This window comes from Charadrius vociferus, unplaced genomic scaffold (assembly GCF_000708025.1).
Source record: "Charadrius vociferus isolate BGI_N301 unplaced genomic scaffold, ASM70802v2 scaffold69, whole genome shotgun sequence".
NCBI classification, from domain to species: domain Eukaryota; kingdom Metazoa; phylum Chordata; class Aves; order Charadriiformes; family Charadriidae; genus Charadrius; species Charadrius vociferus.
Window position 1 is genome coordinate 461,101 of NW_009649937.1, and position 13,979 is coordinate 475,079.

The following is a 13,979-nucleotide window of genomic DNA, read 5'->3' on the forward strand; positions in this document are numbered from 1 at the left end:
CTCTCATTCTACTTTTAGAGGCATAGCATTAATTAGTGTAATGGTTGCTAAAGGTACACTTTACATTTTCAGTAAGTGCTGCTTAGCTCCTGCTATGAAAAGCTGTAAAGATTGCAAGTAGTGTGCTGAGGATCTGTTTAGTTGAGGATAAACAGATTCCATTATTTTAAATTACTGAATAACAATATTTAGCATGGATATTAAAGTTGCAAACTTAAGCATCTATATGTGTATTTTAACATTGTTCTTCATTTCTCAGTGTCTGGTATTTTTTGACTACAAGTTTCTTGATGTTTCCGATATACACATTTACATTTTAATCACCTATGTGCCAGTGGTTGCAGTTTTACAAAAACCTGTTTTTGAAGTGACAGTTTCACTGGGCAAATCATGCAGTTATTCTGTCCTGAAATCATCTCCTGGCACATCAACAATGAAATTTGAGTATGTTGGTCAGTAGACTGATGGTTCAGTGAGCTGTTTGGACTACAGGGCTGATTAGTGCTGCTTCTGTGGCTGTGGTGCTGGATGAGGACTGCATGTGCATCACCCCTGTGGTTTATACTACTGTCCAGCAATTATTATTTGTTTCTGTATCCCTACATATCGCATCTCTACAGATCTTTCATTCTTGGATAGATTTTTTTGTGGTTTTTTTTTTTTCTTCTTATGTTAGCAAAGATAAAACTGAATTGACATAAAAAGGAACAAAATGGACCAATGTAGTTCATTAGGTTTGGCATTTAGACCTGGACTCTGGATTTGCACCTTACTTTTGCATGCTTTGCATGAAGTGTCTATTAAAATAATAAATAGGGGCAAAATGACTAGTTTCTTTTTACAAAACTTGGTAGTTACATATTATGCATTTGAATTACTATGGTATGCAATCTGTGCATTAAGAGCATCAGTCAAAGTACTGCCTTTTGTTTTAATGTAGAGTGGAATTAAAGCTAGATTTTTCTCACAAGTGGTGGGAAGAAAGATGGAACAAATTCATTGTTATGGGCAAGCATGTGGCGATGTTTGTTGTTGATTTTATTGTCAACCTTATCAATTGGCCATGTTTTATATGGTTCCTCTTTTGACTCTGTTGTCTGATTTCCACCAGTGCTGACACTTAAAGAAGTCTCAAAGCATAGAAGTTCCTAAATATTTGACATTGGCAACTGGATGAGAGACACAGATGTGTGTCTTCACTGAGGGAAGGGCAAAACATAATACAATAGAGGAAATACTTTAGTGGTGTAAATTGTCCCAGCCAGTACAGCAGCATGAAACCAAGCAGCATCTTTTATGCCACTTACCTTCCAGTGTTCCCATGCTTTTGAAGGCATAAACAACCTCTGCTTCCCACCCTGATCTCCCCGTCCCTTCCAGCTGCCGCCTCAGCCCTTGGTTTCACAAGGCTAATGCCATATCCTCTTAGGACATTATCAGGCCTCTCTTTCTCCCAGCCACATCGCCCAGGTATTTTTACTGGCACCAGTAGCAACGTACCGGTGGTGAGAATCGGTTCCCTCATCTGATCTGGCATATGTGACCACAGCCTTGGGGTGAATAGGCTATTGCTTGTTCTGCCAAGTTCTTGCTGTCCTGAACGCTTACCTGAAAGTATCCATGCAATTCTTAACTTTTAAGATATGTTCAGTGTAAGTAAAATGTCCACAGATAATTAGAATTTATACTGTCTATGGTAAAAATAAGCTGAGTAAGACTGAAACTCTGCTGGATGATAATTGTAGTTTGGAAGTAACAAAAGAAGGTTGAAGTTTCACCCTACAGTTTCTGGGGACTATTTGTAATAGTTTTGGAGTAGGATCAAAGATGCACTTAAAAGTAGGACTTCAATCTTAATTTAATCTGATTGTCAGCAGAAGGAATCAAATTTTACAGATGTTACATGAGACTAGATCATCACAGAATGATTTTGCATCTGTACTGGACTTAATTCTCTTCAGGTACTATCCAAACATTTAATTGCGGTGAAGAATCAGCAGAAAATTAATTATATTTTTTTTAAAAAAATTGCAATGCAGCACATAGAAAACACAATGCTTAGTTGTTAATGAATGCTTCAAAAAAGCTAAGAGGCAGATCCACAAAATTCAACAGCTTGGCAAGTACAAGACAAATTTCCATGGTTTGATCCAGTCCAGTGTAAGAATGCGAAGCTTGTTAATGCTCTGCTACTTTTTCCTCACTGTAATAATGGATATTTTGTTAAAAGTTGAAGTCCCTGTTTGGTTTTGGGGTTCAGTGCTCCAACCCTGTTGGGGCACTTGTGACACTAAGATTGGAGCAATTACCTAGAAAGCAACAGATATTGCATTGTACTTGATTAGTCAGGAAAAAACAAACTGAAATAATAAAAAAAACAAAAGCAAACTGAACCACAAAACCCATCACACTTAAATTAGTGCTTTTGATTCGGGTAACAGTGTTGCCTTCTTTCAAAGCAAATGCTAGGTAAATTACATATTTTGCGTGTCAGATGCTTATATTCACCTTTAGATCAGTCTCTCTTGATTAAATGAAAGTCCCTGTGGTTAATAAAATCTATTTCCCCCCACCCAGGTAGCCTATATGTGATATTGTCTGGATGTGTCAGTTAATAAGAAAATCCACATGTAGGGACAGAGGGTTACATTACCCACTCTCTCCTTCGTCTGATACAGGGCTACATCTTTCGGTCATTGGTGATCATCTCAGTTTTATGAGGGGTCTTGGGTCAGGATTTAACCAAACCAAACAGACATTCATCAGTTTGGTGCTGGGTAAAAAACTGCATCTTCAGTGTTTTGACTGCTTAAATTGTCTGTGTGGTAACCTGCAGAGTGGATTTGACATTATTTTGGAGGTTGGGGAAAAAAAAAAAAAAAGGTAGTGAGATAAAGTAGTTTACATACTCATTCAGATAAAAATATTGTAGTTCAGCACAAAACCCCCCAAATTCTTGCAAACCTTGTTGAATTTGCAATTTTGCAGAGTGCACCTCAGCTACAGAAATAGGCACTTTGGGGAAATACTATGTGAAAAGTGAGCAAAAACCATGGACAGCTCAAAGCAAAACCAATGCCTAGGCTGCTGCTTTTAAAGGCGATTTAATGCTTTATCGTGTATGTTGGTACCTTAAAGCTTAAATATCCTACTCTCTGTTTTCCAGACAGAAGCAGTCTCTGCCAGCCAAGAAACCAGCAAAAATAGTTCACAATGGATGTAGATGATGAAGAAAACATGAGTAAGATGTGCTTATTTACACAGTAATAAACTATGTAATCATTTCTGAAAGTGACTTTTATTCATGAGCACAGGGACAACTGTGAAGAAACTTGGGAAGCATAAAATTATTTCTTTGTAAGTTTTAAAATATGGTATAGAAGAGTGAATCAGCTTTTGCATTGTTTTAAATACACATGGTTATATGCTAGTCTAGTTATACTTTGTGTCTCATATTTTTCTTCCAACAACTGCCTAATTAAACAAAATATTTTCCTGTTTTGAACCAGCAATGAAGAAGAGAGGGACAATATTGGTAGTGCAAATGATAAGGGTTAGAGACCAGTCAGAAGGGAGGGGTGAGACAAAGGAGGTGGAGTTGAAGTGTATAAAATAATGAGTGAACATAGAAATGGAGGAAGGAAAAGCAAAAAGAGGAGCTAGAAGATCTCCTGCAGGTCTTGCATGACTGAGTGTTCTGATTAGATGTTGATTGTTCCAACCCTGAGCTACTGAATTACTAAAGTGTGTTTAAACACAAAAATAGTCAAATGTAATAATCATCTTGAGGCATACACTGGCGAAGTACTGCAAGGTTGCTAACGCTGTGGTGTAATAAAGATCTGATAACCTGTGAAGGACAGTGTTCTCATTAAAACATAAAAATATTTTTAATATTATTGGCCTTTCAACAAACTTTTTTTGTGAATGAGAGAAACGTTCTGTTGCTACTGTGCTCATGTGCTGTGCCTGACTGTAAATAATTGCATGTGATATAATAACAAATGTGCTTATTTTTCCCCTAAGTGACAATGGCTAAATGGCACGTCTCTGGCAAAGCTGATAAAGCCCATCAGCGTAGGAGGCTTTAGAGCGGAAGAGTTGTGGTTCAGTCTGGAAGAGTTACAGAAAAAAATTATTGGGAGATAAAGAAGCTACATCATTGGGTTAAACAAACAAAAACCAAATAAACACCCCCCACAAAAACACAAAACATTTTTGTGTGTGTGTCAGTGCATCAATATAGGAAACCATTCACTGAATTTTTTGTCTTGTGAGCAGTTTGGCTCCATGGGGTTCCTATTGGTTTGGGGCATGAATTTGTATAACCGTAGTTGTCTCCCAGAAGTATGTTTTGAGATGTCATCTGTACCAGGTTTATGAAAGGAAGGTACAGATAACATGTCTACTTGGATAAGCCCAGTTAATAGAAGGTGCAAGAAGACCTTCTTGCGTCTGTATGCCCACACAAACATCATGAATTTGAAACATTAAATCATCAGATTGGGGGGAGGGAAATTAAAGTTCAGATTCTTAAGTTCTTCCGCTTGATTCGTGTAAAGATTTTTTTGATTTTTTAATTTTTTTTTTATCTTTCCGTATTTTTATATCTGTTAAGATGGCAAAGTGTGATATCAGAAGTTGCCTATTAATTTTTTTGTAACTCCTTTTTGGGGAAGTATCTTACAGGAAAGGAAGGTGGGCACATGCAGTATTTATAGCTTGCAGTTATATAACTAGAATTGCTCTGCAGAAGCCAGAATTAAAATTGTATTGGTTCGGCTGAAATGTAAGACAGTGATGAGGTTACATTAATGTCCCTGTCAGACTTCAGCTTTTAAGGTTTTCCTCCTTTATCTGTTGAACACAGAGAAGATGTTACAAAAGATTTAGCGAAAGATATTATTTTTTTAGAGTGTTTTTTATTTGTTTTGTTTTCTGTTGCTTTGCATGGAGGGTATGTCTGCAGCACTCTGAATGCCCCAGGAATCTGTGCTGGAGTCCCACCAGCGTACTATCTCAGCATCCACAGAGCACAGTGGAAGCATCACTACAATAGAAATAAATAATTTACTAGGGGCAAATTCACACTGTTGCCTATTCTTATTGATTACCTTACAGGCAAGGGAGAAGTGGGGCATTTTGCAGAACACTTTGGATACTAGCATGTGGCTGTCCTGATCTTTCTTTTTGATGATTTTCCCCCTTTTTCTAAAAAGATGCTTAGAAGAGGTCACATGGGTGTTTTTTCTGCCTGTTTCTTATGAAAAAATGGTTTATTTAGAATTTTCCCAGGTCTGTAAATGAGAGCAGCAGTATAAGAGGTAGCTAGAAACATCTTTTGGTTCAGTTAAGAGTCATCTAAATGTAATTAAGTGTGCTCCAGATCAGACAGAGCAGGAAGAGTGTTGTCTCTCAGCAAGCAGGTCATGGAAGTTCCCCAACTGATAAAGCATCTTAATTACAGACACTTTTTAATTACAGGGAATAAAACAAAAAATAAACCAACACACTCAGAAAGATTTCTTTCTTTACTGGCATGAAAATTTCCTGTGCCTTTTTCCTTCTTTGAGTGTTCTCAGGTTTGTAAGCCTCTCAAACAAGATCTCAGGGGCAGGACTTGTCTTCCACTGAAGTTGTTGGCATGTGATTCTGTCAGCTATGATTTTTACCAAGGCAGCTTCTACAGATGTCAGTGAAATCTCTAGTCAAAGCTGCCAACTATTTTTAGTGACTAGAAAATAAGCTAGTCTTATGAAAAATGTCTTCTTGTTAAATCATGGGTAGTACTGATGTTTAAGAAAACAGGATCCCCTTATCAAGTATTTATATCTGTATTAATGCTACTTTAAAGTGTTGAATACACAACAGCCGTGATGCACCTCAAAGAGCTCTGTAAAGCATTAATTCCTTGAAAACTTATTTAAAGACTGGAAAATCCATAGACTTGAAAGTGTATTTAAAATCTAGGATTAAGCTGTTCTTAAATCTCTTGATTTTGGAGTATGTTAGGAGATCCACCAAGACTGTGTAACTTTTCTGAGGCAAGACATACAATGCTAACATAAAAAAGTTTACTAAAAATGAAAAAAGGATAATGAATTACTGAATGAAGAGATTTTTTTTTAGATATAATTCTGATGGTAATTTTTTTCTACTGCCAGCTCTCTCCTATGCTTTGTACTTTCTAATAGTATTATAACACTCATGGTTCTCATTTTCCTGCCTTATTGTAGATGTGATGCTGGCAGCACAAGGCTTAATACTGCTTTCAAAATCAGACCAATAGACTTTGAAGTGGTCTAAGCTGTGTTTTAGAACATGCATGGAGTGGTGGTCCATGTCTGCCATGACCTCTGCTTTAGAGCAACAAAGCTTTTCTCCTTTTGAGTATTGATGCTCCCAGTTTGAGCTATGATGGGATCCTGAATCAGCCAGAGCTTTCGGGGTGATGTAGTTGCCCTGCCTCATTCTCTTTGGAATAAGTGAGAGACTCCCCAAAGTATTACAGTCTCTAAACCAACATATTACCAGAATGAAAAAGACTGCAGAATAAAGCAAGAAAAGCAAGTATACAGGTGCATCCAGCTGTGGGTCTGCTGCTGTGAGAAGAGGATGACCTCAGGACAAGGGTCAGTTAGACCCCTGTGGTGTAGACGAGGGATGATGAGGTTGAAATGCTAGAGGTATATGCAAAATCATGAGCAGCATAAGATGGTTAATATTGGAATCATCAAATTGAAAAAAAAAAAGCAAATAAAAACCAACAGATGCTTTAAGTGAGACTAACTGAGGGGGTTCAAAGCAAGCAATAGTAGATGTTTTCATGCAACGTGTAATGAAACTATGAAATGCGTTGCCCAGGACATTGTGGATACCAAGGATTTATGGGATCTTGAAAAGCAGTTAGAAAAATTCCTGGGGGAAAAAACAAACATCGGTGGCTCCCTGCCAGACTGTCTGGGATAGCCCAGAGCTGTGGCTCCCTGCAAGCTGAGAGGCTGGCCTGGGGAAGTGGCTCTGTGTCCTTGCTCTGGTTTTATACCCTCTCTTGGGGTCTGCTCATGGCCCTGTTGCAGGCAGGGAGCTGTGTGAGGTGAGGATGAGGTAGTAAGACCATTCTTAACTTCTCTAATGAGGTGAGGTACCTGGAAAAGGGAGAGCTGTTTCTGAGTAGCAGGGAGAGTTTGGGCTGGAGGAGTTAATCCATGTCTGAATATCACCAAAATTAAATGAGATGGCTTCTCTGACTTTAACAGGTTGTGATAACTAATCTTACTTTTTGACTAATTTGTCAGCTCTTCTCCAGCCCTAAGGTAATTAGGGGACCTCACCACTGCTGAGCAGGACAGGCTAAAGAAAAGGACCAAAAGCACATTTTCACCCTCAGCCTGAGAGGCAGTTACTCTTTCTTGCAGTCCGATGACTCTGTGGGTTGAAACAAACCTGGCTCCTTCTGGTTCCCATGGGAAGTCTTTTTCTTTCCATTACGTTCAAGACTTGCATTTAGATCTCCTCCATGATGTAGAAACTTGCCTACTTTCATAGTTTCCGGGTTTGACTCAGGCTCCTAGCTCCCTGCTTGCTTCCTCTCTCAGTTTCTTCCACGCTGCAGATTCTCCAAAGCTGACAAGCCTAGTAACTCTCAGGCAAAGAATAGTTTTCTTCCCTTCTTTCTTATTGAGACAAGGTAAGCATGCAAGTTTCTTTCTTGCTTCCTACAAGTAGTCCCTCTCTGTCTGGGCTTTGTTTCCTTTGCCTGTGTAATGAGATGGATTGAGGAGTTCCTCCAGCTGCCATACTTACATGTACGTAAGTACCTGTAAAAGAACATACTTACATTCTTTTTTTTCGCATTTAGCTGGAGTCTTTTCAACTTGTGTTTTCCTTCTGTGGTTTCCACAGGCACTGGTAGTAGTCTTCATATAAAAAGAAAGATAAAGCTAGACTCCATTAATTAGTGTTAACTAAATGATTTCTGTTTAGCCTAAAAGGGTTATTGGTTGATAGCAAATTCCTGGTACCACTAGTAAGAGCAATGTTCCAGAAACAGTGGTTTGGATGAGATGTAATTTTTGGAGATTACAGTTTCCGGTAAGAAACTCACTGTAAGGAAAGACTTAAAAATTCACTCTATTGTCCTTCACCGTGTATATGTGTGTATATATATATATGTAAAGAATACATATACATAAACACTGTGTATTGACAGTTGTGGCCCTATAGCACACATTCTGCAGGCAATATAATTTGTGGCTGAATGTTACAAGAGATACTTTATTAAATTTAGCAGATTTCTAGCAATGAAATGCTTCAGAAGATTTAGCGTTTCATTCTTGACCAAATTTAATTGACTGGAATTTAATGTTCAGTACTGTACAATTCTTTGTTGTGCCACTGTGATTTAACAAAATCTATTCCTACTTTGGCTCTTTCTTTTGATCTTTTTTTTTTTTCTCCTTCTTCTTTCTCTTTGAGCACCGAAAGGAGTAACCTATCGAGCTTTTGCTGGAGGATGTTATAAATGAAAATTTAGTAACCATTCCATCAGCTTTGTGACCTGGGCGAAGTGATGTGTGTGCATGGTAGGGGGTTTTTAGGGAAGACTTAAAATGTAGTTGAAATTTGTCACTGTGAAAGAGAGCTTACACCTTTGTTTGCTCTCTTTTCAATTAATATTTATCACCTGGTATCAGTATAGATGTAATATAGATATTTGGAAGTTTTGAAACAGAAGAGTTAGACATACTTGACCTACTAAATTTGACTGTTCATTTACAAATGCCAATATAAAGCAGACATAATTAATCTCCTTATTTTCTTTATCAGGGTAAAAATGAGGTCTTTGCCGTTACAGCAAATACTGTTCTTTAAATATACATCTGACATACCATTACCCCAACTTCCTACTGTAGAAAATCATTAAATTAATGTTACAATGCCTTCCCCCCCCCCCCCCCAGTAAAATGTCATCATTGTGATTGCACAGCTTTTGCCGCACTTCTTGCATTTTGCATAGTCTTAGGATCTCTATGATGATTTTTGGGTTTGTAAATCTGTGATAGCATTTTTCTTACTTTGCAAGCAATTAGAAAATAGCTTATAAGTGACGAATATAAGGTTTCTTAAAAGGAGGCTGTGTGGCAATATATATAGTAGTCTTCTGGTCATGCTGGCACAGCAGGCAGCTGTAGTTCCTGAGCAAATTGGGGTGAGGTGAAATGAAAGTCTAGGAAAAGTGTAAAAAAGAATTGAATTTGGAGAATATCAAATAGCTAAAGGGAAACAAAAGCATTCAAACGCTCATCGGTCAAGCTGCCTACCAAAGAACTGCCTAATTTTTCCGGGCTCATGTTCTATTTATGCAATTTCTTAATTTGAGCAACTAAAATCACTGAGAAAAAAAAAGTAACACAAATAAGAATAAGGTAGAATTAAATATGCATCTCCTAGTACTCGTCTTAAGCATCCATTTTTATTTTATTTATGGTAGTTCTTTGTTTTATAGGTGTATGCTACTATAACTTATATGTCTGGTTTAAAGCATTTTTCAGGCCAAATATAACTTATGAGTAAAAGTTTTGTTCCAGTGTGATTTAAATGCAAAAAAAAAAAAAAGCTGTGGTGCTTTATTGCTATATGGTTGTATGAAATGCGTAGTTTGAAAATCATTCTTGAATGTATTACTACTTGAATGATTGAGAGGTTCTATTGCATTATTATTATCTCTGATCATATTGCAAAACACTTAACCTGTGAGCACACATCACTTAACCAGTTACAAAGAGAGATAAAGGAATCTATAAATTTTGCATTTACAAGATCCTGCAACGAAGGCATTGTAAGTTACTCTTTCTGGGCACCGCAGGTTCGAGCAGCACTGATGTTAAAGAAAACCGCAATGTGGACAACGTTCCCCCCAAGGATGGCGGTGGGCAAGGTGCCGGGGAGGGGACGCAGCTCTCCAATGGTGGTGGCAGCAGCAGTAGAAAGCGTCCTTTGGAGGAGGGCAACAATGGCCACTCCAAATTTCGCCCAAAGAAGAGGAAGAAAACACCCGGCCCTGTTCTGCCAAAGAATGCCCTGATGCAACTTAATGAGATTAAGCCAGGATTACAGTATAAACTCCTCTCCCAGACAGGGCCGGTCCATGCCCCCATGTTCGTGATGGCAGTCGAAGTCAACGGGCAGGTATTTGAGGGGTCTGGCCCAACAAAAAAAAAAGCCAAGCTTCACGCTGCTGAGAAGGCTCTGCGATCTTTCGTCCAGTTTCCAAACGCCTCAGAAGCCCACCTGGCAATGGGGAGGACCCTGTCAGTCAACACAGACTTCACCTCCGACCAAGCGGACTTCCCCGACACGCTTTTCAACGGGTTCGAAACACCGGTCCCTTCTGATGCTTCCTTTTACCTAGGGTCCAATGGGGATGGGTCCTTTAGCTCTAGTGGGGACTACAGTTTGCCGTCATCTGCTGTAGCTAGCAGCCTTTCCCAGTCACCTCTCCCCGTGCCATCACCCTACCCCTCCACCAGCGGGAAGAACCCTGTCATGATCCTCAATGAGCTGCGGCCAGGGCTGAAGTATGAGTTTCTCTCAGAGAGCGGGGAGAGCCACGCCAAAAACTTTGTCATGGCCGTGTCAGTGGACGGTCAGACTTTTGAAGGCTCAGGAAGGAATAAAAAGCTGGCAAAAGCTCGGGCTGCTCAGTCAGCCCTGGCATCCTTGTTTAACATGCAGCTGGACCAGACCCCATCTCGACAGCCCATTCCCAGTGAGGGGCTCCAGTTACACTTGCCACAGGTGAGAAGCCCTTTGGGTTTTGTTGATGTCTTTTGTTAATGACCAAGAGTAGCCAAGTCATGTGTATTGAGTCAGCTTGAACAGCATTTCTGCTGTTTCTTCTGCTTCTGTAGATGTGTGTGTGCATATATATATCTCTATGTGAACATATGTATTAGGTGATTTATCCATACGCCATAAGTATGGCTTCTGACAATTGCATGAACTCTTTGTATTCTGTTGGACAGAGAGGAGGCTTTGTTGCTGTTGCTTTCAGCCTTGATCATGTCATGTTAAGAGACCACCAGGCCTAGTGCAGTGCCAGCTTGGATTATGGTTTGTGCTGAGGAAGGGTTGAATCGCATTTTCCTTGTGTTAGGCAGGAAGACTGAGATAGCGTTCAAGTCAGAATTACTGCTTTAAGTAATATTATTATTTGATACAACAATTTTTAGCAGAGAAGAAAATCATTCTCTTTTGCAGACTGAAACTGCTGGCATTAACAGAACTGAATAATGTAAGTCAAGGACAGATTAAGTGAGGCTGAGTGGCCATGTATTTCCAAGGTCTAAATAAACAACACGCTCACGGTGCATGTATCCAAGACCTGTCGTTAAATCATTGTCATCTGAAGGATTGTGCTCTAATCAAATTAGTTAATAAGTATATGTAAGTTACTTAGGCAAGTAATCTGGATGAGAAATAGTTTAAATCAAATAATTAATGAACTAGGGAAAGTATCAGATGTACCAGACATAGACCAGAAATTTAAAGTAGCTAGAATGGAGTAATTTTTTTTTTCTTTTAATGAAGAAAAATTCTACCTTATTTGCTTGCTTGTGTTTCTCCCCAGTCAAACTACAGTAATGATTGTTCGACTACCCTCTTTCTACTGCATCTCTTGGGTCTTTTTTCAAATGATACTGTATGCCTGTCTGTATTCAAATGCTTGCCTGTGACTCTTTTGCAACTTTCCATCTGTTTATTACAAGAATTTAAAGTCTTTGACCTTTTCTATCTCAAAACCATTGTTTTAGATTTCATTAAAATTATAAGATACTGGTCTGATTTGATAATAATGTGGGGTTTAAGAGTATAAGTAGATGTTGTGACTATTTTAAGTATGTTTTTTCAAAATGCATGGACAATATGCATCATTTAGAAATTCCTACATGTTTTCTTTTTTAATGTTGCACAATTATTGCATTACTGATGACTGTTTCCTTCATTTTCAAATCTAGGATCATGCTATTTCAGGTAGTTATGATTTCTTCAGTAGATTCAGTAGTTTCAGACTGCATTTTCTGCTGTGCTTTTAAGAGTAGATCTGGCCCCAAACACCAAAAAAATTTCACTGCCAGTGATTTATGTGTTACTAGTTTTTGAATCAGTAAAATGGTGAAAATTGGAACTGGAATACGGAAGTGGGTGACAGCATGAGGTGAGACATGAAAGAGGTGTCATTCTAAGGATAAAGTTTTTTCTCTGCCCAGCAGCCCAGCATGTAACAGCTTATACAACTTCTTCTTTTTAAGGGACATTGATAGACCACTGGGCAGTGCTGGGTTTTTCTGAAGCTCCTTGCCTTTGTCAGTTTTTGACCGAGTCCCAGGTAGCTGTCCCAGAGCTGGGATGACAAGGGCATTCTAGCCTAGGGTATGGTGTTAAGTAACAAAAAAGCAACCCATGCAAACACTATTTTTAATTTTTTCCAGTCCTGCTACACTGACCTTGGTACCCATATTTTGTACAACAAAGCATGCCCCAAGGCTAGCTTACATTTCACCTTTTTTTTATTTCACCTTTTAATTATAATTAGCTGTTGTTATTGGAATTATGTCAGGTCTGTTACATATAAATGATTTTGGTCTAGTATCTATTCATGATTAATAAGGGACTTCATCATTTGTGATGTTTTGAGGTCCTGCTCTATTTATTTTTTTTTTTTAGCTCTGTGAGTTGCTTTAATTTTTTACAGAGTAGTTACTCAGGATGTGTAAAGATGTTAAATTTGGAGATAGTCCTAAAGTGGGTGAAGTTGCAAACATTGGAGAGTGCAGGAATGATGTAAATGAAGAGAAGATTTGTTATAACACATAGACCAAATAAAATGCTGATTCGATTGGAAAAAAATGGAAGCTAGAAACATGCAAGGGGAGGAAAAATCCAAATAACAAGTGCTCAGTGGAAATAATAAAATTACAATGTGGTTGTGCCAATGAAGACATTGGAATTGACTGCCTGAGTGGCAGGTTCAAAACCTGTCTTTAGCTGGTGTGTAAATTTGTGGTGCCTCATGAGAAAAAGTGATAGAGCAGAAAGAGTCAAGGAGAGATGATCCCTGCTCTGGAGGTGGTCATGAGTATCAGCTGAAATGTGTATCTGTGATCCCATACCTCCTGATAGTGGCAGGTGCACTGGGGAAAATTAAATGCAGAAATATGCATGTAAGGTACCAAATGGAAGGGCAGTTGACATCAGAAATCTTCCTATGAAATGGGTTTAGGTGTAATCATTTGGTCTGTAGGATGGGTTATTGAGGTGTGATCCAAAGGTTCAATACATTTAAAACCAGTCTCTTCAAAGCAAGCTTATCTGCTTGCTTACAGCTCGACCTTCTGTGAGGGATGAAGCAATGTTGCCTGCAGTGAGGAAAATCTCTTTGCTGGGAAAGTGAGTTAAAGCCAGTGAGTCGCTCAACATGTGCCTCAGAGTGGACGAAAATGCCCTGCTGAAAAAATCAACACTTGTGCATTTATTATCTTGGCAGCGAGTGTGTTAAAATAGAAGAAGTTGTCAGTCTTGTATGATTAGCTACCCTTTGTAAATTGATAGCCATCCTTGCTTTGCTTCCCACCTCTCAATGCAAGGGGTTGAGCTGTATTCTGCAATAAGCCACAGGATGTACCAAGGGCTCTAAAATGTGTGTCCTTCAAGTTTTATTCTTTTCCATGGAAGAAAACTGCATGTTTCAGCATACTTAGATTAATATCATTAAAAACTTTACGTGCATGGCTTGTCATAGGCCTGCAGAGTTGGCAGGTGATGAGAGCTGGAGAAGACAGCAAAATGTGAACAGGCTTTTAAAATGACTTCTGAAAACAAAGGGGTCACGTGTTTATAGATGAAGCATAGAAGTTGATGTGACCGAGTATTTGAAAACTGTTAGTGCGAAGTCCAAATCTGATTTCTGGGGAAAG

The 13,979-nt window shown here is 38.8% G+C and overlaps 1 protein-coding gene across 1 annotated transcript in view; it reads left to right on the forward strand.

Annotated features, from left to right (window-relative positions):
• Window positions 1-13,979, forward strand: part of ADARB1 (adenosine deaminase, RNA-specific, B1) — a 58,598-nt gene that overhangs the window by 11,479 nt on the left and 33,140 nt on the right. Inside the window, exons 2-3 of the mRNA XM_009891391.1 lie at window positions 3,167-3,241; window positions 9,869-10,800. Coding sequence (XP_009889693.1) covers window positions 3,214-3,241; window positions 9,869-10,800 — 960 coding nt within the window. The 5' untranslated portion in view covers window positions 3,167-3,213. The remainder of the gene's footprint in view (window positions 1-3,166; window positions 3,242-9,868; window positions 10,801-13,979) is intronic.